The sequence below is a fragment of the Ursus arctos genome, unplaced genomic scaffold, assembly GCF_023065955.2.
Source record: "Ursus arctos isolate Adak ecotype North America unplaced genomic scaffold, UrsArc2.0 scaffold_11, whole genome shotgun sequence".
Classification (NCBI taxonomy): Eukaryota; Metazoa; Chordata; class Mammalia; order Carnivora; family Ursidae; genus Ursus; species Ursus arctos.
In genome coordinates this window covers 36,701,585-36,724,059 of record NW_026622775.1, presented here as the reverse complement: position 1 = coordinate 36,724,059, position 22,475 = coordinate 36,701,585, and the positions used below count along the sequence as shown (strand labels likewise).

At 37.9% G+C, this 22,475-nt stretch overlaps 1 protein-coding gene across 2 annotated transcripts in view; it reads right to left on the bottom strand.

Moving 5' to 3' along the window:
* Positions 1-22,475, bottom strand: part of ARHGAP10 (Rho GTPase activating protein 10) — a 308,230-nt gene that overhangs the window by 151,296 nt on the left and 134,459 nt on the right. For both annotated transcript variants that reach the window (XM_026499449.4, XM_057310112.1), the window contains exons 11-13: positions 6,333-6,414; positions 4,335-4,380; positions 1,956-2,021 (exon numbers count right to left, since the gene is read on the bottom strand). In XM_026499449.4, the coding sequence (XP_026355234.1) occupies positions 1,956-2,021; positions 4,335-4,380; positions 6,333-6,414 (194 nt within the window). The remainder of the gene's footprint in view (positions 1-1,955; positions 2,022-4,334; positions 4,381-6,332; positions 6,415-22,475) is intronic.

The following is a 22,475-nucleotide window of genomic DNA, read 5'->3' as shown; positions in this document are numbered from 1 at the left end:
AATGGAAGACCTTTAAGAATAAAAGACTTGAAAAAATATATATATGCTTTTTGTTATCTTTAAATGAGAAAAATCTAACTTAAATTATGTAGACTTGGGGCACCTGGGTGGCTCAGTCAGTTAAGCTTCTAACTTCAGCTCAGGTCACAATCTCAGGGCCCTGGGATCCAGCCCTGAATTGGGCTCTGTGCTCAGCAGGAAGTCTGTCCCTCTGCCCCACCCTGTGCTTGTGTGCGCGCGTGCTCTCGCTCTCTCTCTCTCTCTCAAATAAATAAAATCTTTGAAAAAATTGTGTAGATTCATTCTTCTGTTAAAAACATCCAGTAATATATTTATAATAAAAACACATTCAATACATGCAGATTCTAGCACATATATTCCAGTCAATGTATATAACACTCCATAAAGCTACACATACCAATCAGAAAGCATTCTAGATAGATTTTAATCTGTTCAGGCAGAAGCAAGTATGTATAAAACATATCCTTTGGGGAAAGAACATAATTTATCAAAATAATAAGCACACAAGTGATACAATTAAGGCGCCTCACTTCAGGAGCTCAGGAGAAACAGAAATATGAATGATGAAGTGAGAGATATGAAAATCACAGTATTTTTTCTAAATTTTGGAAATGTGTGAAGCACTTAGAAAATGAAGAAATTTGTCAGCTCAACTTGAGGGCAGGCTGAAATGAAGGAAAATTCCAGGCCAAATTGCCACTGGAAGAAAGCACAGAAGAAAAGGCTTTCTGTGACTTGAGTTTTTACTATCAATGGGCAAATCCCCAAGTCATAAACCGGCTGGTATTCTTCCGTCATCTGACCCTCTCGTTTCAGACCTGGCAGGCACCTGGCTCCACAACAAAGACCTTGTTTTGACAGAAAGTATGAACGCAATGCTTCATCCACAAAGTCATCCAAAGCAGGACTGGGGTATGCAATCTATGAGGGTGAATTAAAGATCCATTTATTCATACTCCACTAGGTCTCTAAACAAAGAGAAACTCGACCTCCAGAAGGAGCCTGTTTTGTAATGTTCAATATTTCGTTTCTCTGAAGTCTGCTGCCATGGCTGCAAAGTGCAAGGGCCCTGTTATTTTAGGGACTATAAAGAGAAAGCTTTCGGTCAGGGGAGGGATTAGCTTTCCTTAAATTTAAAATGGAAACAATCCAAATATTTATCAATAGGTAAACGAATAAATAGATCACGGTAGATCCATGTAATGAAATCATGCCTACCAATAAAAAGAAATGAGCCAGGGATACACCCAACGAGATGAATCTCAAAAGCATTATGCTACATAAAGAAGCCAGACTCAAAAGACTATACTTCATGATTCCATTTATATGAAATGCTTTTTTAAAAAAAAGAAAGAACTAAAGTGATAGAAAGCAGCTCAGTAGTTGCCAAAGGCCAAGGAAGGAGTGGGGATTGACGGCAAAGGGGCACAAAGGAATGCGGGGAGGAAAGCTAGGAATCTTCTATGATTGTTATTTCTATGTTATGGCAGTTACACAACAGTACACTTGTCAAAACTCACCAGTTTCTACAAAGTCAGTGAATTCTTTTTATGTAAATGACACCTCAATGGAACTGACTTTTTAAAGGGAGGCCAACAAGAAAGACAATGGAAGGTGACAATATCTCAATAGTGAGCAAAAAGTGATTCAGATTCGCTGTCCAACACCGCTGAGTCTTCAAATGCTTCTCATTCCAGCTCTGACTTCAAGTCTCAATGGGGGTGGGGAGTAGAAGTAGAAATATAGATGTAAACAGAAGGGAAAATCCCACCTTGTCATCATAAATGAACAACTCAATCTCCGACACCCAGAATGTACATTTTGCATTGACGCATTCCATTCTACAACACTTAACCATGCAACAGTCATCTTAAATGACTCTTAGATTTTACATACCTATAGCCTTTCATGATAAAATGATTCAGTCATGTTACCTCGTGTTTCAACTGCACTGATACATTTTCTGAGAATTGTGAATCCCATCTTATCCAACTGTGCACCTAAAAGAAATACAGTTATAAAATATTAAGGGCACAATGAATAATTTACGTTTCTCTTCTTTACAAAAATAGAAAAAATTATTTAAATCCAGTTTAATTTTTATTTCACTATTAAAAGAAAGCTAAAGGCCATGTGTTCCCTGTTTAAATAATGTAAACGAGAATTTCATATATTTAGAGAAGCACTTACTGGAATATTAGGACATCTATTACCAATAATTTATAAATTTATAATATAAAATAATTTTTATATTAATAAATATAACTTATCTTAAACAGTGGGAAAGAACATGATACAAATCTTTAGGGGGAATCTATCTAAAGATGATTAAGATATACTTTGCCAAAATTCCACCACCACCTCAGGACTTTTTTTTTTTTCTTTTAAGTTATAAATGAGTGAAGTAAATTACTTGACAGAGAAATAACACATTTTTTTTTTAACTTAAAGAGAAAAGTTTTTAGGGGCACCTGGACGGCTCAGTTGGTGAAGTGGCTACTTTGGGCTCAGGTCAAGATCTCAGGGTCCTAGGGTGGAGCCCTGTGAGGGAGCCTGCTTCTACCTCTGCCCCTCCCTACCCCCCCCAATGCCCCCTGCTCGTGCTCTCTCTCCCTTAAATAAACAAGATCTTCAACAAAAATTTTTTAAACACTTCTAAAAGTATTATTTGGGGGAGAAAAAGTATTATTCGGGCCATGAGCTTGAAAAAGAACTTCACATTTCATACCATGCTCTAAGTGTTTAATATTTTATTATTTTCATAATGAATTTAAAACAAATGATTCATGTAACAGAAATGATTATTTCAAAAATGTCCTCTTTTTTTCTAAGGCTGGCACATTAGGCTGACACATTTGAGTGTCCTAATAAAAGATGATTCTTGTTTCAAAAATGAAATCAGGGGAAGTGAATACTTGAGTCTGTATTTAGAATGAGGGAACACTAATATTAACACCTGTCTCTCAGAGGGGACAGCATGAAAAATCCATGAATATAAACTGCGCAGGTTTAATGCTAAGCTGGAAGATAACTTTACGGAGGAAAATCGGGCAGTGGTTTACTGTTTAAGGATCCACTATTCACCACATTTTATAAAATGTTTAGCAAAACTATTTTTCAAAAAAGTGGCATGCTTTATTTCTCTATAAAAAATAAGAACATAAAGGAAGGGGAGAAGGAGAAAAGGAGTGGGAGGAGGAAAGAGGAGAAAGACAGAAAGGAAGGGAGGAGGAGGAGGGAGGGATGGGAAGAGGGTAAGAAGGCACTTCAAGTAGGTTTACAACTGGCAATTTTCAATGGCAGGCTAGAGATGTCTTTTACTCAAGCACTGGCTCAAATGAAACACACATCATGATAATTTTGAATCGTGTGTTAGAGAACATAAAATTTCCAAACTATACACATTTGATAAATGTAGCCTTAATTTCTCCAAAGATATCAAAAGTAAATTTACAAAGAATCCAACAATTCTGATCACATTTTTGCTTTAGCTCAGTAAAAATCAAGATTACAGAGCTAGGCTATATGTTCCTCAAGTCCATACAATGCATGTGAAGATTGATGTCTTAGAATATCTGAATATGTTTGATTGTTGTTCTTTTCTTTTTTTTTTTTTTTAAGATTTTATTTATTTATTTGACAGAGAGAGAGACAGCCAGCGAGAGAGGGAACACAAGCAGGGGGAGTGGGAGAGGAAGAAGCAGGCTCTCAGCAGAGGAGCCCGATGTGGGGCTCGATCCCAGCACCCTGGGATCACGCCCTGAGCCAAAGGCAGACGCTTAACGACTGAGCCACCCAGGCGCCGCATGATTGTTGTTATTTTCTAAAGTGCAGTGATTCGCTACTCATATAGTCCATACTCAGACTTCAAGGATATAAAAAATATATATATCAAGGGTCGGGGTAAGGGGGTTGCAAACAGGGGACCTGATAAACAGCTCTTACCCACAGGAGTTTACAATTTAGGAAACTGAAAGACCCCTCCCTGAAACTCTTACGTGTTTATTTATGGCTATGAGAATAAATATTAAAGTAAGTTGTGGAGGAAGCATTTTGGGTTTTGTAGAGAAAGTAATTATAGAGAAAGACAAAAAAAAAAAAAAAAAACTCAGAGATGGAAAAGATCAGTGAGAATGACAGCAGCCCAGGAAAATCTGGGTTGGTGCCCAGTGGGTAAAAGAGAATATATATATTATTTGGAGGACTAGCTTAGAGAGGGTCCAGAGCACCCAGCAACGATTTGACATCGTAATGAAAACAACCTAACTCATGAAGAAGGGAACAAACAGTCCTTTTTATGAATTAACACTTACTTCCTTCTGGTCTTGGGATGATGGCTCTATTAAAACTATGTAACAGCTAGTAAAAGAGAAAAAGGGAAAACAATATTTTTAACACATCAATATAAAGGATTCAAGTAGGCATGCCTAGGACTATGCAAAAAAATACATTGATATTGGTTAATTATATACTAATTATTCAAGTACTAAGATAAGTAACAATAAGGGGCATCTCTGAGTCTACTTTGTCTCTGACAGATAGGTATGCCACAGCAGCAAAAATAACATGAAGGAGCTATGATTCTTAAGGAATTCATCATAAATTTGAAATGCTTGGCCTTATAAGTATAGAATGACAAAGAAATTGCTGCATTCTAAGCAATAAGATGCTCATTTTTTTCACCACTATTTCTAAAATCTGGTATTTACTTAAGAAAGAGAGAATTCCTACTCATAATTTAAATAACTACATCTGAAATAGCTAGGTGATAATTCCAGGACTTCAGCATCGACCCATTATTTGCAAGGCATATACAGCACCTGAGAAAAAATATGCAACCTTAAGTGTCCTCACATAAATACATAGCTAAATATTTTCTTTCTGAAGATTTGCCTTGGTGTATGTCAAATTAATTACTTGGTTCTTTGTTGTAAAGGAGTGGTTATATATGTCTTCAAGGTTACAATGCCCTTGACAACAGATTTCTTTCTCAAAGACTTAGTCATGTGATCTTTTTGCTACGCAACTCCCTTTCCAAAGCACTTCTTGAATCTCAGGGTAGAGAAGTCCTAGTTACTGCATTGCGTTTACTAGAGAGGATTAGTATAATGTGTTTTGGATCTCAGTAACCATAAATATTGTAAATACTCTTGATTTCCAGCTAAAAATTTCAAGGGCAAATTAAGAATAGACAGAAATAAAACTATGGAGGCTAAATGTAGGTCAAACACAATAAAATAATACACAAATCTGATTACTACTTTTTTGTTTTCCCAAGCATGATACACTCTCCTTATAGCATCTATTTTTAACACGTACACTTTGGGTTTTCATTTTTCAAACACTGAATCAGGACTGTCAGACACACCGTGGCCCAGCTCTCCGGCCCCCATATTACACTTCCACCGACCTGCTCTCTATGACCATCAGATAACATTACCTTTCGCCAGTTTTACAACTCTATTCTGACACCTCTCCTTCTACTCTATATGACCCCTCTTTCACTTGGAAGCCACTCTCTTTCCCTTTTTTTTTAAACCCTGCTAAGATGACAAATGCTTTCCAGCTAAGCCCACCTGGTACCTGCACTGGCAACTTACTGAGAGTCGCAATACTTTCGGCAGAGTTTATTTAAATCGGTTCTATGGTGTTTTCTATAATTATCCTAAGTCCCCAGTTCAATACGTGATCTGCCAAATTCCCAATTCCTGAAGCCACCAGTCCACTGAAATGAAAGCAGTGCCTGAATTGAGTCGCAAACAGACTGAGTCCATGAGCCTCTGGATCTATACGGCTACCTTTAACTGACTCCTCACACCCATCATCCAGGCCCATTCACTAAGGCTACCTGATATTGCATACCATAACCCATTAGCCTGAACCATAAACTGTTAAATCAAGCAAAATGACTACAGCAGGCGCTTATCATACTGCCTGCACTGCCTCGTATTTACTGTTCCATCTCCACTGAGATCAGAATGAACTGCAAGCATCTACGATGCTCCTCACCCAAGGAACTGACAGGTAGGAAAGGGAAAAACTGAGCATTTCGATGACTTCCTCAAGCAGAGCAAAGCTGAGTGGCAAAGTCAAGAAAAATCAAAAATAAAAACTAAGGACACACGGGTCTTCTGGGTGCAGCTGCTACCTCCGGCCGAATTACTGGGAATGCGGAACGCCTCCAAGAGGAACCGAAACGCCAATGTCAGCAGGGAACTTTTTTTAAACACTATAAAGCAAAAATCACATAAAAAGGAATACGAGTCACACTGAAGGATGTGAACTACAGCTCAACCAGTGAGGATTCTTACAGCTTCTTTTCCACCCAGAGCTTCCAACCACTGCTTCCGTTCCTCTTCGGAGAACGCCTGCATGGTCAGAGCAGCGCCAGGCCTGGAAGACACCAGGAATGCAGCAGGTGAGCCCTTGGCTGGTAAAACAAACCTGCTTTTCCACTTTCCAATGTTTTACTGTGGGGAGGAAGTGGGGGTTGATTTTTCATTGGGACAAAAAACACATAACATACAATGTACCATCTTAACCACCTTTAACTGAACAGTGCGGCTGTGTTGAGTATGTTCACATTATCAGGCAACCAATCTCCAGAACGCTTCATCTTGTAAATTAAAATTCTGTACCCACGATTCATGCCCCCCTCCCCGTTCCCTTCCTGCCCAGCCCCAGACACCCTCCCCTCCTACCTTCTGTCTCTATGAATTGGATTACTCCTAGGTAACTCTTATAAGTGGAATCAGGTCATTTTTTTTTTTCTTTTTGTAACTTGCTTGTTTCACTTGTCATAATATCCTCCATTTTCGTCCATGTTGTACCATGTGTCAGAATTTTCTTTCTTTTTAAGGCTGAATAATATTCCATTGTGCATATGCACTGCATTTTGCTTATCCACTCGTTTGTCCATGGACACCTGGGTTGCTTCTACCGTTTGGCTACTCTAAACAATGCTGTTATTAACACAGGTGTACAAATGTCTCAACACCTGGCTTTCAATTCTTTGAGGGATCGAGCCAGAAGCAGAATTACTGCATAATAAGAAATAACACATTTGGTCTCTGACCCCATTTCCTGGCATAAAGTTCCTAATACCCTTGGAATCTCCAAAATAAATGTCATTTTATGTACTAATGAAATAATAGGGCTGGTAGCTCCTGGACAGCCTCAGGATGGGTGCTAGTTGCCAGGGGAAATGTGAGACTAGGAGATTGGACCTCTCCGCCACACACACACCACCACGCCCTTTCCAGGAGGAGAAGGGACTGGAGACTGAGTTCAATCGCCAAATGCCAGTGAGTCAATCAATCATTCCTAAGCACTGAAGATTTTATAAAATACCCTAGGTATCAGGGAGCTTTCAGGTTAGTGAAAATGGAGGCATTAGGAGGGTAGCATGTCCAGAGAGGACATGGAGGCTCCAAGCCACTTCCCCTATACCTTGCCCTCTGTATCTCCTCACTGGCTATTCATTTATTTCAATTAAAATAGCCTTTGTCATAAATTGGCAACAGTAAGTAAAGAGTGTCCCTGAGTTGTATAAGCTGTTCTAGCAAATTATCAAACCCAGCGAGAAGATCATGGGAACCCCCAATTTGTAGCCAAAAGCACAGGTGACAACCTGAACTTGCGACTGGCGTCTGAGGTGGTGGGGGCAGTCTCTTGGGAGTGAGCCCTTAATCTGAAGTGTCTTCACTAACTTGAGGTAGCGCCAAAATCGGTTAAATTGTAGAACACTCGGTCTCTGCAGAGAACTGGAGACTTGCTGGTTATGGAAAAACCCACATATTTGGAGTACAGAAGTACTGTGTGAGCAGGGAGAAATAATTTTGCCACCCACTGGGTCAATGGTAATTCTATTTTTAATTTTTCCAGGAACTGCCACACCTTTTCCACAGGAGCTGCGTGCTGTGCATTCCCACCGACGGTGCACAAGGCTTCGATTTCTCCACAGCCGCACCAATACTTGTTATATTATTTTTTTTTTTTAAGCAGCCATCTTAATGGGTGTGAGGTGCTCGTGATGACTAAATTTTTATTTATAAAAGAGATACATGCTTCGTGTTACCCAGGCACGGACAGAGTGTAAAACCAAAAAATCATTTTCATCCCATCCCAAGTCTATGTTAAGAAGGCAAACTGTTCACCATTTGGTGTTTCCTTCATATTTTCTTAGAGCCCTGTGTTGGTTCTCTGGGCCAAATAATCTTTCTCAGTTCAGTTTATTCAGACACTTGGAGATTCAGCTAGAAAAACTCTTTATACCAGGAAGAAATAACTAGGTAGAAAAGCCATTAATGATGCCTCTTCACCCAGGGGCGGTTTCTCAAATGAAACAAATTTTGAATATTTGATTCAAATACTATAAATTAGTATTCGAAAAGAACTTTTCTGGCAAAGAATTAAAAGGCAAAACACAGAAAACTAGAAATGAAAGTAGATGGTTGAAACAAAGAGTAAATATTAATTCCTGTTGGATACGGAATATACTTTTTAAAGTTATCACTCCTGCGGTAGTATTTCAACTCATTTTTAACTAATGGATAATCTTTTTCAAGTAAAGCAAGCAGTAATAATCAACTATAATCCAATAATCACTGCAATTTTTCTAAAGTACCGTAAAGTAAAAAGTCCTCCAAAAGCAATGAGCCAAATGTGAGTAAGTAGTGCTCCCAACACTCACGCACACAGGCATTATGCTTTCTCCCCACGAGACCCTTATAAAGCACAAGAGAAGTTGTTGGCTTAAGGTTCACTACAAAGTAACTATGGCTACAATTGATAGGCTCTTGCCTACAACCGTTTTCTCCATACTGAAATTTGTAGAGGGTAAAAAAAGAAAAGAAAAAGAAAATCACCAATAATCCCCACCCCTAAACAGCAAAATGACTCTTAACTGTCTACCCGACACTTTTTTGTCTCGGTTCCACTTTTCCATCACCTTGGCACCACACAGTACAGACCCAAGGTCCCACCTCCTCCCGCTCTACTACACACAGCATCTTTTTGGAGCAAGAATCAAGGCAAGATGCCCAGACAACCAGTCTGTTTCAAGAAGTTCCTTGACTGGGACGTGAAGATTTTGGCCCTTATTCTTAGTAACCCACACTGGGCTCAAGGGAGTTAATTAAAATTGTGAGGGAAAACTTCAGATGGCAGGAATGTTTTTCTTTACATTCTTTAAGTGATAAAATAATATTTACATATGGGGGTCTCACGTCTGCAAGAATGCTCCATTCTTGTCAAGAAGGAAAAATATCTAGACACCTCTCTAAAACATAGATGTATTCAAACAGTTAGTATGTAATTAAATAACAAAAGTATAAAACGCAAAATAAGATGTGGTAGCAAATACATAATAGAAAGCTGACAGCTTTGGGGCGCCTGGGGGGCTCAGTCGGTTAAGCATCTGCAGTCTGCTCAGGTCATGATCTCAGGGCCCACGGATGGAGCCTCTCAGGGTCCTGGAATCAAGACCCACATCGGGCTCCCTGCTCTGTGCAGAGCCTGCTTTCCCCCTCCCTCTGCCTGCCACTCCCCTTGCTTGTGCTCTCTCTGTCAAATAAATAAATAAAATCTTAGAAAGGGAGGGAGGGAGGGAGGGAAGGAGGGGAAAATGAACACCAGAAATGGCAAAATGTGCATAGAAAATGGACCAAAGGCCAAACAAGTCAACTGCTATCACAGGAAGACAAACCAAGCTTACATTCAGTTCAATAAACACGGAGGGAGTGCTTACTATGCTTTAGATCCTATGCGAAGGGGCCGGGAATTATTTATTGAATACCATATCATGGGCTAGGCACTGAGCTGGGTATCCCACCCACAAAGGGCTTATTGTCTACCAAGAGAAAGAAGAAGGTAAAAAAAATACTACAAATAATCTATTAATTACAATTGTATGGAGTCCTACAAAAAGCCAGCTACCTAGGAGAAAAAGAGTGTGTAAAAACAACATCATAAGATGTATGCCCAAATACAAAAGCATTCAACTTCAACTATGTTCAATTGTTGTCAAGAAGACTTGACTGTGGCTAATTTGGCTGCTAGTCTCAGAGGAAATTTCCGCATTCAAGGTGCTATGGGGAGTTAAGAAAGAGAAAGATCCTACCTAGCCCTAAACGTTAGGCTTCCTTGGGAAAGGGCCATTTAACCTAAGGCCTTAAGGATACATGGGCCATGTCAGGGCACCAGGGCCAGGGTTATCCCCTAAGCCAAGAAGGCACACGGAAGAAAAGGAGCACACCTTGGAGGAGCTGGACCAGCCTCATCCACCGTCCTCCCACCCAGTTGGAGAAGAACACAATGCAAAGCTACAGAAGCAGCCTGGGGGTCCGGTCGCAAAGGGCTCCTTGGCTGTGCAAAGGCTTTGATTTATCCTAAATGTCACTGAAGGTTTTTAGTAGGGGAATAACACAATTAAAGTTGTTCATGAACACGGCTGCTGGGTGGAAATGGACTGAAGACAGACAAGAAGGCTGCAGAGACCTGTTAGCAGAATGAGGGGATGCAACGGAAGGGCACAAATAAAGGAAAAAATGCAGGAACTTGGAAATAGGAGGTTGCTTCTCCATGCTACAGGCAACAACAGAAGATCAGCAGTGAAGGACAGGTCATTTACAATGTTCCATCAATAACTAGTAAAGGGATTCCATGAAAGCCAAAAACAATTGCAGCAAATAAGGACTTAATACTCTTACGCTCAAAAAATCAGACACCGAGCCTAATGAGATTTCTGTGCTTTCTAGTTCCCTTTTTTGTTTCCCCCTTAGGTTCTCCATGGATACGTGAGGGGAAATAATATTTACCACATGCAGATGGTTGGATATTCATATAGAGCGGCACATGGAGATGTTGGATAAGAGAAACAATGACTGGTTCTCGTAACTTGAAACACAAGAAAAAAGTGTTGAATGATGAAGAGTCTAAAGAATTATGAACTAGAATTACAGATAGCACAGTGCGGGGGGGGGGGGGGACAATTGTCAGGCTTCCGATGAAATAGCCAGAGTACTTCTGGATAAAACCTCAATGGGGCATAAAACCTGAAGTATTATTATATGCCTGTCTCCGAGCACAATGACTCAGACTTGAGCCACCTAGCCCTTTATGGAATACAGCAGAGAACAAATTAGCTTATTGAAACATGAGAGATTAAATAGAAATGTATCACCTACAAGGAAAGGATTCTATTTCTGTTTGCATTTTGACAAATAATAGCTTGGTAAATCAAAACAACTCCCCCTTTGAAAATTAATTCATCACAGTACACATTTTCAGAACATGTCACACTTGTAACATTACAGACAAGGATCGGTCACTAATATTACATAAAGCTGGGTTCCTATCCTATCACAGAGACGACAGAGATGGCTCACATTCATCCCCCATTTGCTCAGCCTCCACCTCTAAAACATTAGTACAGGAAAAGTAAAAAAAACACTGAATTAAGACATGTTTTAAATATTTTTAATTTCTCAAGTTTCTTTTTTTAATAATCAATTGCTAGGAAATCATTTTGCAAACACGAGACTTCAGGAAGCACTGGACACATTTTAAACTACAGTATTAACAGCATCACACTGTTAAACCAAACCATAAAATACTTTAGTTTTTGAAACAAAGACATGTTTTACTCGTGAAACTGACTGCATATATAAAATGACATAGTGGATATATGGATAGCAAAGAACAGAAAATTTTATAGTGTGCTAGATTATTCACAGTTACATCGTCTTCATTCCATGGAGAAGCTATGGTAACATTAGTGACTCCATTGGAGCTGGAACTAGAATTGACAAAGTTCTAATTTTTCGTACTTGGAGCCCATACTGCTACCATGCACTATGTTGGTCCACGGAGGACACAACATTCTCTTCTTCAACTGAAAATTCATTTCAACCAAACTAACATCTGAGTACCTAATACGTGCCAGGCATTGTGCTAAGCTCTGAGTAATTTGCCATGCACAGTAAGCAAAACTAATTCTTAGCAAATACAAAGGCAACAGTATGAGCTTCATAAGGAAAAAACAGCTGGGGAAAAGAGAGCAAATGGCCCACATAGTCTATCTTTCTTTTGTTAAAACCATAACTGTTGTCTGTAGAGCACAAGGTAAAGAATTGAAATCTGAAGGAAAATACTTAGGTTAAGCAAGTTTTTGTTCGTAAATCAGCAATTCATCTTTTTTCCTTCACTCCTTAAGAAATATGCACTATTATGCCCTATTAAGCACTCCCAAGGCCCACACATGAGAAGCGGTCTAGAGAGCTACTATCTGTATTCTACATTTGACCACGTATCTATTAATTCTCTTTCAACTGCATTTTTTATAGTTCAATCAAAGCGTGTGGAAGACACGTGTTTTCCTTATATCCTACACGATAGATCAATGAGCCTGTAAATTAAGAAAATATAAAAAACAGAAACATTCACGAGACATTTATGAGATGCCAATTAATGAGATATTGAAAACAGAGAACTTAAGAGAAAAAACTAAGAAGCAGCTAACAAAACTTAGAATGGTTAACAATTAGGAATATGCTAATGTTTTTCTAAGAGGAATGTTGAAAAGGAAAAGGAAAAAAACCAAACAAGGATGTTGTCAGTCCAGCACTAAATTTTACTATGAGAAGGGGAAAGTGCCAAAGCCAAACCAAACACATTCTAAAGTTATAGAAACGTAGCTGTCATGATCAGTTTTTCACATAAGGATTCCTGGGGGAAAAAATTTAAATACAAACCTATGAATCTATGATCAGAAATGACCAAAGCAAGGTGCGTGATTTTATGAAGGGTAAAGACTTTAAAATAGCTTCTTTCTTCTGTCCACCAAAAAAAAAAAAAAAATCTTTCAAATAGAGCAAGTAAGCAATGATATAGGCAGAAGTATGATTATTTCCTCTAATAAAAGTGAATTCAAACCATTAATCATTAGAGAACTGCTACTTCAGAACGCAGGATGTTGTGAGGAAACAGCTCTACCCTAACAACAACGGCACGGAGAACCTATGAAATCATAGTGTTTGAATAAAGACTGGAGAACTGAAGATGCAAAAACAAAACCAACCAAACCAAAAACCCCAATGAACTAAAATGCAGACAGCAACAAGCCCTTTCTTAAAGAGAAAACAAACACACATGTCCACACCGCTACTCTGATCCTTTGAGAAGGAGCAGGACAAAGAGGAAGACATGAGAGAGCAGGACAACAGTAGAACTGAAGTTTTAAAGGCAGAGTGTGGGTGGGTGTGATGGTTTCAAATCCCTACAAAACGGAGACACAAGAGAGTCTGAACCCCATCCTCCAACTCCCTCCCATAGGACTTCACCAAGTGCTCAGGAGGAAAAGTGAGAGCAGGGCTGAGACCTCCACCCCCACCCCCTGAGGTGTGCGTGCTAAGTTTGAGGAGCAGAGCAGGAGAACCTCCAGAGGAGGTTCTGATGGTGTTCTCAAATCACATGGACCCTTGATAAATGGAATATAAATAACAACAATATAGATTCTCAGTTCAACTGCCAACTAAAGGGACAGCCCTACACATTAGCAGCCCCACGGAAGAAAGGGCATACCCTTTCCCAGGCATAAATATTACTTACTTTCTTTCCACTGCTCTCTTACAATATCTGGCTTTCAACCAAAAAATTATAAGGCATGCAAAGAAGAAAATGTAACCCAACATAAAGAGATAAAGCGGTTAGGAGAACCAGACTCAGAAACAGCCCAGATATTAGAGGAAGAAAAAAATCAGAACCTATGAACAACTATATGTATGTTAAAGGATCCAGTATAAAAAGTGGCCAACATGCATCAACTGATGGGAATTTCAGCAAAGAAATTAAAACTATTAAAAAGACACAAATGGAAATGCAAGAAATGGAAAATAAAAGAACAGTGATGAAGAATTCAGGAGGGCACCTTTCATATGCAAACCAACCAATCCGGAGTCTGCATCTGCAACCATCTCCTTTATCTAACTTTCACTCAGGGAGGCACCATTTGCTCTAAGTTACCCCAGGAAAACCACCCCTAGTGGAAAGAGCCCACCAGTATTATTCAAACTAGGCAATGCTAAATTGCTTCCCCTTCTCTGCCTTGCCTTTTCTGTGGAAACCCTAATAAAAATTGGCCTAGGATTTTCTCTCACTCCTTCCTTACTCCTGACCAAAACTGGCATTCCCCCATGTGGTCCTATGAGGCCTGGCCTGACCTCTTCTCTTGGAAATTCTAATTACTAAACGGTCTTCCTGTGCCATTAGTCTGTCCACGTCATCGCTCAGTCACTTCCATAAATTAAAATCCTGCAGGTACAACCAAAACAAATGCCAAATGGTCAGAGATAATATAACTGGAATCCCAGAAAATGAAGAAAGAGAAAATGGGGCAGAAGAAGAATTTGAAGAAATAATGACTTAGATTTTCTAAACCTGCTATGAAATATCAACCCACATATCCAAGAACTTCAATGAACCCAAAGCAAGATAAAACAAAGAAAGCCACACCTATGCACATCATTTAAAAAAAAAAAAAAAATTCTTAAGAGGAGCAAAAGAAAAAGATGACATACAGGGTAATAATAAGAAAAATGGATGACTTATCAAGATTAAAAAAAAAAAAGGGAGGCCTAAAGAAAATATAAAGATTTCTTTGAAGTGCTATGGGGGGGGGAGCTATTAATCTGGAAATCTACATCTATCAAAAATGAAGGCAAAATAAAGACATTTTTAGACAGATGAAACATGAAAGAATTCTTTCCAGCAGACTTGCATTACATGAGATGCTCAGATTAAATTAGCCTAAGGAATTTAAGGGAAATGGCATAAGACAGAAACTCAGTTCTGCAGGAAAAAATGAAGAAAATCAAAATGGATAAATATGATATTTAAAAAAAAAGACAAGAAAACCCATAAATAAAACATCAAATTTCTTTAAAAGATTACTAATTATTGATTTCATAAAGTAAAAATAGTAATGTATATTGGGTTCATAGTGTACATAGAATTAAAAATTTATATACATAACTAAAAATAGAAAATGGAATACTAAAACACTCAATTCACTAAAAAGAAAGCAAAGTACGAGCAGAAGAACAAAGAACAAATAAGACAAACAGAAAACAAAACCAAGGGGCGCCTAGGTGGCTCAACTGATTAAGTGTCTGACTTTTGATCTCAGCTCAGATCCTGATCCCGGATCTTGTGAGTTTAAGCCCGACGTTGGGCTCCGCACTGGTTGTGAGCATACTTTAAAACACACACACGCGCACACACACACACACACACACACACACACACACACAAAACACAGAAAAACCACAAGACGGTAGACTTAAACCCATACAAATCAGTAATTATATTATACATAAATTAACTGAAACCTTGACTAAAAAGCAAAGACTAAGTGGCTAGATTCTTTAAAATCAGGACTCAATAATATGCTATTTATAAAAAACAAAGTTTAAACATAAAGGCACACAGGTAAAAGGAAAAAGATAAAAAAATATATGCGAAGTAAACTCTGAGCATAAGTAAGTTAGTGTGGCTACATTATTATCAAACAAGGTAGATTTCAAAATAAAGATTATTTGCAGGAACAGATATTTCATAATGATAAAAGGGTCTTTTATTTTTTTTTTAAGAGAAAGAGAGAGCATGAGCCTGAAGGAGAGGCAGAGGGAGAAGCAGACTCCCCACTGAGTGGGAGCCCAACACGGGGCTCAATCCCAGGACCCTGGGATCATGACCTGAGCCTAGGGCAGACGCTTAACTGACTGAGCTACCCAGGTACCCCAATAAAAGAGTCATTTCATCAACAAAACCTAACAATCATAAAAACGCATACACACACACACACACACAAATCTCAAATATTCAATACATGAAACAAAAATTGGCAAAATTAAAGGGGAATAGGCAATAGATTTTAACATCCTTAATTTAGTAACTTACAGAATATTAAAAATCAAAACAATATAGAGGAGTCAAGCAACGCTATCATTAACTCGATCAAATTGACATTTAGAGAACACTACACCCAACAACAGCAGAAAGCTCATTGTTCTCAAGTGCACATGGAATATTTACTAAATAGACCACATTTGGGGCAGTGAAACAAGTCTAATAAACTTACAAGTACTGATAAAATAGAGTATGTTCTCTGACCAAAAGAGTATGAAAGAAAAACAGAAAATAATAATTAAAAAAATAGAAAAATAATAATAGTACACATAGAAAAACCCCCAATCATTTGGAACTTCTAAAACGTATTTCCAAATAATACCTGGGTTAAAATTCAACACATGTCCTAATCACATATAAAAAAATAAAAATTAAAAAATTTTTAAAAAAAGATATTTGCAACTGAATTACAATGAAAACACTATACATAAAAATTTGTAGGATGAAAAAAATTGTAGATGCAAACTAAAGCAGTCCTTATAAGGAAAATTATATGTTTAAATGTCTATATTCAGGGGCACCTGGGTGGCTCAATTGGTTAAGTGTCCAACTCTTGGTTTCAGCTCTGGTCATAATCTCAGGGTTGTGAGATTGAGCCCCACATGGGGGCTCCTGATGAGCGGGAAGCCCGCCTAAGATTCTCTCTCTCCCTCTTCCTCTGCCCCTCCCCCCAGCATGCGCGCTTTCAAAAAAGAAGTCTACATTCAAAAGTAAAAAAAAAAAAAAAAAAAAAAAAAAAGTAAAATGGAGAATCAATACTTCTATCTTAAGTAATTAAAAAAAATTAAATCTAAAGTAAAATGAAATAATAAAAAATAAAAGCAGAAACCAATGAAATATAAAATGGACAATATCGGTTATCTGAAAAAAAAAAAACCTAACAAAACTGATAAAGCTCTAGGCTAGACATCACAAAAAAAATGAAACAAAAATTCCCCAGGGATAATGAATGAAGTATCACTACAGATCCTACAGATATGAAGCAGTAAGAAATGGATATTATGAAGAAAGGTATGCTAAAAGAGACAACAGCTTAAAAGAAATAAATTCTTTGAAAACCCAATTTATGAAAACTAAAGAGAAAAATCTGAGTATCTCTTTACTCACTAAATTTTATCTTTAATTTTTAAATTGCCCACAAAGAAAATGCTGACCAAGAAGATGTCACAGGTGAGTTCTCTGAAACACTTAAGGGAAAAATAATACCAGTATTACACAGACATTTCTGAATAACAAAGGAGAATGGAAAACTTCCCAACTCTTTTCTGAAGCCACCATAACCCTAATATCAAAATCAGACAAAGACATAAGAAAAAAAGAACATAACACACAATTTCTCACATGAACATAATTTAAGTATCCTTAATCAAATATTAGCAAAATGAATAGAACAACAGATAAAGAGGTTAATACATCATGACCAGGTAAAGTTAACTCAGGAATGCAATGTTAGTTTAACTTAGAAAATTCAATGCAATTTAATGATCATTTTGATAACACTGTCAAAGTCAATATCTATTCATCATTAAAACTGGAAATAGACAAAAGCTTCCTAAACATTTCAAAGGCATCTACAAACAATCTTCAGCTAACATCATACTTTACAGTGAAATAATAAATGCTTTTCCCCTAAGATTGGGAATAAGGTAAGATTTCCAATATCGCCACTACTATTTAACATTTCATTAGACATCTTGGCACTGCAATAAGACAGGTAAAGAAATAAAAGACATACAGATTCAATCTGAAAGAAAGCTGTTTTTATTCACACATGATACCACTGTATCATAAGGAAATTTTAAGAATAAGTCAACTCAGCAATATCGTAGGACACAAAACCAAGTGCATTTCTATATATTAACAGTACATTGGAAAATGAAATGTAAAACATAACACCTTTAAAAATAACATTTAGAAACATAAAATACTTAGAGAAATTTAACGAAAGATGTCCATAAGCCCTATATTGAACACTATAAAACATTACTGAAAAATTAAAGACTAAATAAATGGTAATTACTCAGGAAGTATTAAAACTCTATATTAATGATATTGGACTGTAGGCTTCTGTAGAAATAAACTGATTGTAAAATTTATGTGGAAATGTAAAGGATCTACAATAGCCAACTAATTCTGAAAAAGAACAGAGGAATCACATCTGGCTTCAAGACTTACTATACAGCTATAACAATAATGATGGTGTAAAACCAGCAAAAGGACAAACAGATCAATGGAACAGAACAGGGAACCTAGAAATAGACCTACACACACAGTCAAATAATTTATGACAAATATGCCAAAACAGTTCAGTGGCAGGAAAGTCCTTTTCAATGAATGATGCTAGAAATACTAGATACCTACGTAAGAAAAAATAAATAACACTCCCTCTCTACACATCACATCATACACCCTCCCACCACCCCACTCCCCAAAATCTTCACAGGTCACAAACTAATTATAAAACTTTTATAAGAAAACATGGGAAAACATCTTCACAACACTGGGATAAAGATTTCTTAGAGCAAAGAGCTCTATCAATAAAATTTTTAAAAACTGATAAATTCAGGGGCGCCTGGGTGGCTCAGTCAGTTGAGTCTCTGACTCTCGGTTTCAGCTCAGGTCATGATCTCACAGTGGTGAGATCAAGCCCAGAGTCAGGCTCCACATTCAGCACCGAGTCTGCTTCAGATTCTCTCTCCCTCTCCCTCCCCATCAGTCCCTACCCCCACTCGTGGTGCGCTCTCTAAAATAAATAAAATCTTTAAAAATAATTGATAAATTCAACTTTATCAAATTTAGGATGCTCTTCTCATCAAAAAATACTGTGAAGAAAATAAGTAGGCAAGCCACAGATTAAATATTCACAACTAATATATCTGTTGCAGGATTTGTCTCCAGAATACTTAAAATGATTCCTACAATCCAATAACAAAAAGACCAACATAATTTTTTAAATGAGCAAAAGATTTGAACAGACACTTCACAATAGAAGAAATAGAAATGGCTGAAAAGCACATGAAAAATTATTCAACATCACTAACCATAATTAGCTAAAAAGAAAAAGACTGCCATAGTCAAAGGCTTGTAAGGGAGTAGAGCCGCTGGAACTCTCCGATATTGCTGGTAGGAGGATAAAACTACTCTAGAAAACTGTCAATTTCATAAAAAACCAAATATACATAAATATATATGTACACACACATCAGCAATCCCACCCCAAGGTAATTGTCCAAGAGAAATGAAAATGTGTCCACAAAAACCCTTCTACACAATTGTTCATTACAATTTTATTCACAGAAGCTAAGAAGTGCTCTATGATCCACATTCCAATGTCCTTCAGCATGCATTTCAGGAATAAATTCATATTAATATCAATTTAGATTTCCATTTAAATACTGGAACCAATATAAAACGTTTCTTTCAACAATTATCATACAATTTCACTCGTATTTTGAATTTAAGAAACAAAACAGCGTAGCATAGAGGAAGGGAAGGAAAAATAAAACAAGAAGAAATCAGAGAAGGAGAAAAACCGTAAGAGACTCTTAACCACAGGAAACAAACTGAGGGTTGCTGGAGGGGAGGTGGATGGAGGGATGGGGTAACTGAGTGAGGGGCATTAAGGAGAGAGCATGTGATGTAATGAGCACTGGGTGTTAAATGCAACTGATGAATCACCAAATTCTACCCCTGAAACTATTAATACACTATATGTTAATTGATTGAATTTAAATAAAATAAAATTTAAAAAATAAAATGTGTCTTTTAGTATGCAACTATCAACTACCATCTTTCAGGCAAAATCTTACAGACTGTGAAAAACACAGAAGTTTATATACAAGAAATGCTATCTCTAATTCTACGTAATCCACTTTCTACCAGTTCTACCTAAATTCTTTTAAAATGACTTCCTTTCCTGTCTCTCTACACTGGAATCTAAGAATTCTTGAAGGATGCATCAGCCCTGACAGATCCCTCCCCTTTATTCATCCTCTGAACTATAACCAATTAAGCTGTTATATTTTTTTAATTGAAAGATACATCCCATAAATATATTCACGTAAGAAAACAGAACAATTGCATTCAATTCCACAAATGTGTTGGAGTTGTTGTCTTCTCAAACGCTTTCAAGCAGGGCTTTTCCCCGGCCACACTAGGGATATACTGAACCAGATGACAGGTGGCTGGCAGAGGGCTGTCTCGGGCTGGTCATGCAGCATGAGGGCTGGCCTCCAGGCACTAGATGTTAGCAGTGACCATCACAATGTCTCCAGACACAATCCACTCACGGTTGAGAACGGGACTTAAAGGATTATCTCTATGTTTTCTCAAGACTTCCTAGGATTCCTTCTGCCTTGGGCAACCCTTCCTCTGAGTTTCCAAACAGTTACCCAATCTTCAAGATCCAATTTAACAATCAATTTTTCTAGCAAGCTTTCCCAGCCCACCCCACTTCTGTTGCTCCACAGATCTCAAGCACCTCAGACCTCAGAAAACACTCTTAGTCTGTGAGATCTCTCAAGGTCAGGCCTTTTAGTTTCTCGTTCTTGCATCCTTCGTGCCAAACAAAGTCAATGATTGTTTAGGTGCCTGAATGACATGCTCTATCAAATACTTAGAAATCCTACCACCGCTTATGTGCTACAGACACATTATTATTCAGCCCAACTGCATGGGCTTCTGGAAGCAACATGTTCTTAATTCACTTTTCAAGGGCCAGACAAGACGGTACCATGCACGTAACTGCTACATAAAGTCTGGTGTATACTTAATACTTAAGCAATTGCCTCCACCCACTGTCATCATGAAAACATAAATGAGTGAATTATAAAAGTAAGAAGTATCTTGCCATCCTTCAAGACTAATATACTAGGAATTGGGCAAAATCAAACCAAACAGAATATCTGAAATGTCAGATTAATGAGAGCAAAATGGGAAGCATTTTCTTTAAGCAGTGCCTGAATGTGATGTGTGGGAGAACCTCACACAATGGTAATTATTTATCAAGCAAATGTGTGGGGGTCACAGCACAATGAGGCATGTGATAAGCATGCGAAGAAAGCTAAAAGCACATTATATAACAAAATGGTTGGGGCAGGAGGAAGGAGATGGTGTTTCGTCCTTTAGAGAAGAAAGCTGCATCTTCTGACACGCTACAGCTTGCCAGGGAGAAACTAACCCACAAAACCCTCTTTTCCCACCTGAAATGAGTGACGTGATCATTTCACAGCCCATGCTATCTGGCTTGTGGCTGGCATGAAGTACTGAATGCTTATATCATTTTTAAAGCCTATTTTACTTATGGTCCTTATTTGCAGCTGTGTTTTTTTAAGCCTTATTGAAATAATTCACACTATCAAATTTACCTAGAATATACAATTCAACAGCTTTTAATATATTCAAAGAATTGTATAACTATCACCAAAATCAATTTTAGAACATTTTCATCACCTCCCCAAAATACTCCATACCCATTAGCAGTTAGTGTCCATTTCCCTCAAAACTCCCAGTCTTAGACAGCCACTAATCTACTCTCTGCCTGTAACGATCTGCCCGTCCTGGATGTTTCATATAAATATAATCATGCCATATGTAGTCTCTTGTGACTCACTTATATCCCTAAGCATGTGGTCTCCAAGGTTCATCCACAGCATAGCACATGTTAGTTCTTCATTTCTTTATATTGCCAAATCATCTTTCATTGTATGAATATAGCACATTTTATCTACCCATTCATCAGCTGATAGACATTTCAGTTGTTTCTACATTTTGGCTATTATGAATTACACTGTGATGGACACACACATGCAAGACTTTTTATGCAGACATTCGTTTTCACTTCTCTTGCATGTATAATTAGAAGAAGAATTTCTGGATCACATGATAAAAAAAAGTTAAGCATAAAGTTAAGATTTTATTTTTAAGTAATCTCTACACCCAATATGGGGCTCAAACTCACAACCCTGAGATCAAGAGGCGCATACTCCACTGACTGAGCCAGCCAGGCACCCCTGTGCTTAACTTTTTGAAGAACTACCAAACTGCTTCCCAAAACAGCTATACCCTTTTAAATGTCTACCATCAGTGTATGAGAAAGTTCCAATTTCTCCACATCCTCACCAATACTAGTTATTTTCTGATTTTTTAATTATAGCCATCCTAGTGGGTGTAAAGTGGTATCTCATTCTGTTTTTTTAAATATATATTTCTTTTATTTATTTTTTAAGTAGGCTCCATGCCCAACATGGGGCTTGAACCCATGACCCCGAGATCAGGAGTCACATCCTCTACCAAGTGAACCAGACAGGCACCCTTCATTGCAGTTTTGATTTCCCCAATGGCTAACACTGTTAAGCATCTTTTCTTTTCTTTTTTTGTTTTTTAAGATTTATTTATTCGACACACAGAGAAAGAAAGCACAAGCAGGCGGAGCAGAAAAGGGAGAAGCAGGCTCCCCGCTGAGCAGGGAGCCCGATGCAGGGCTCGAT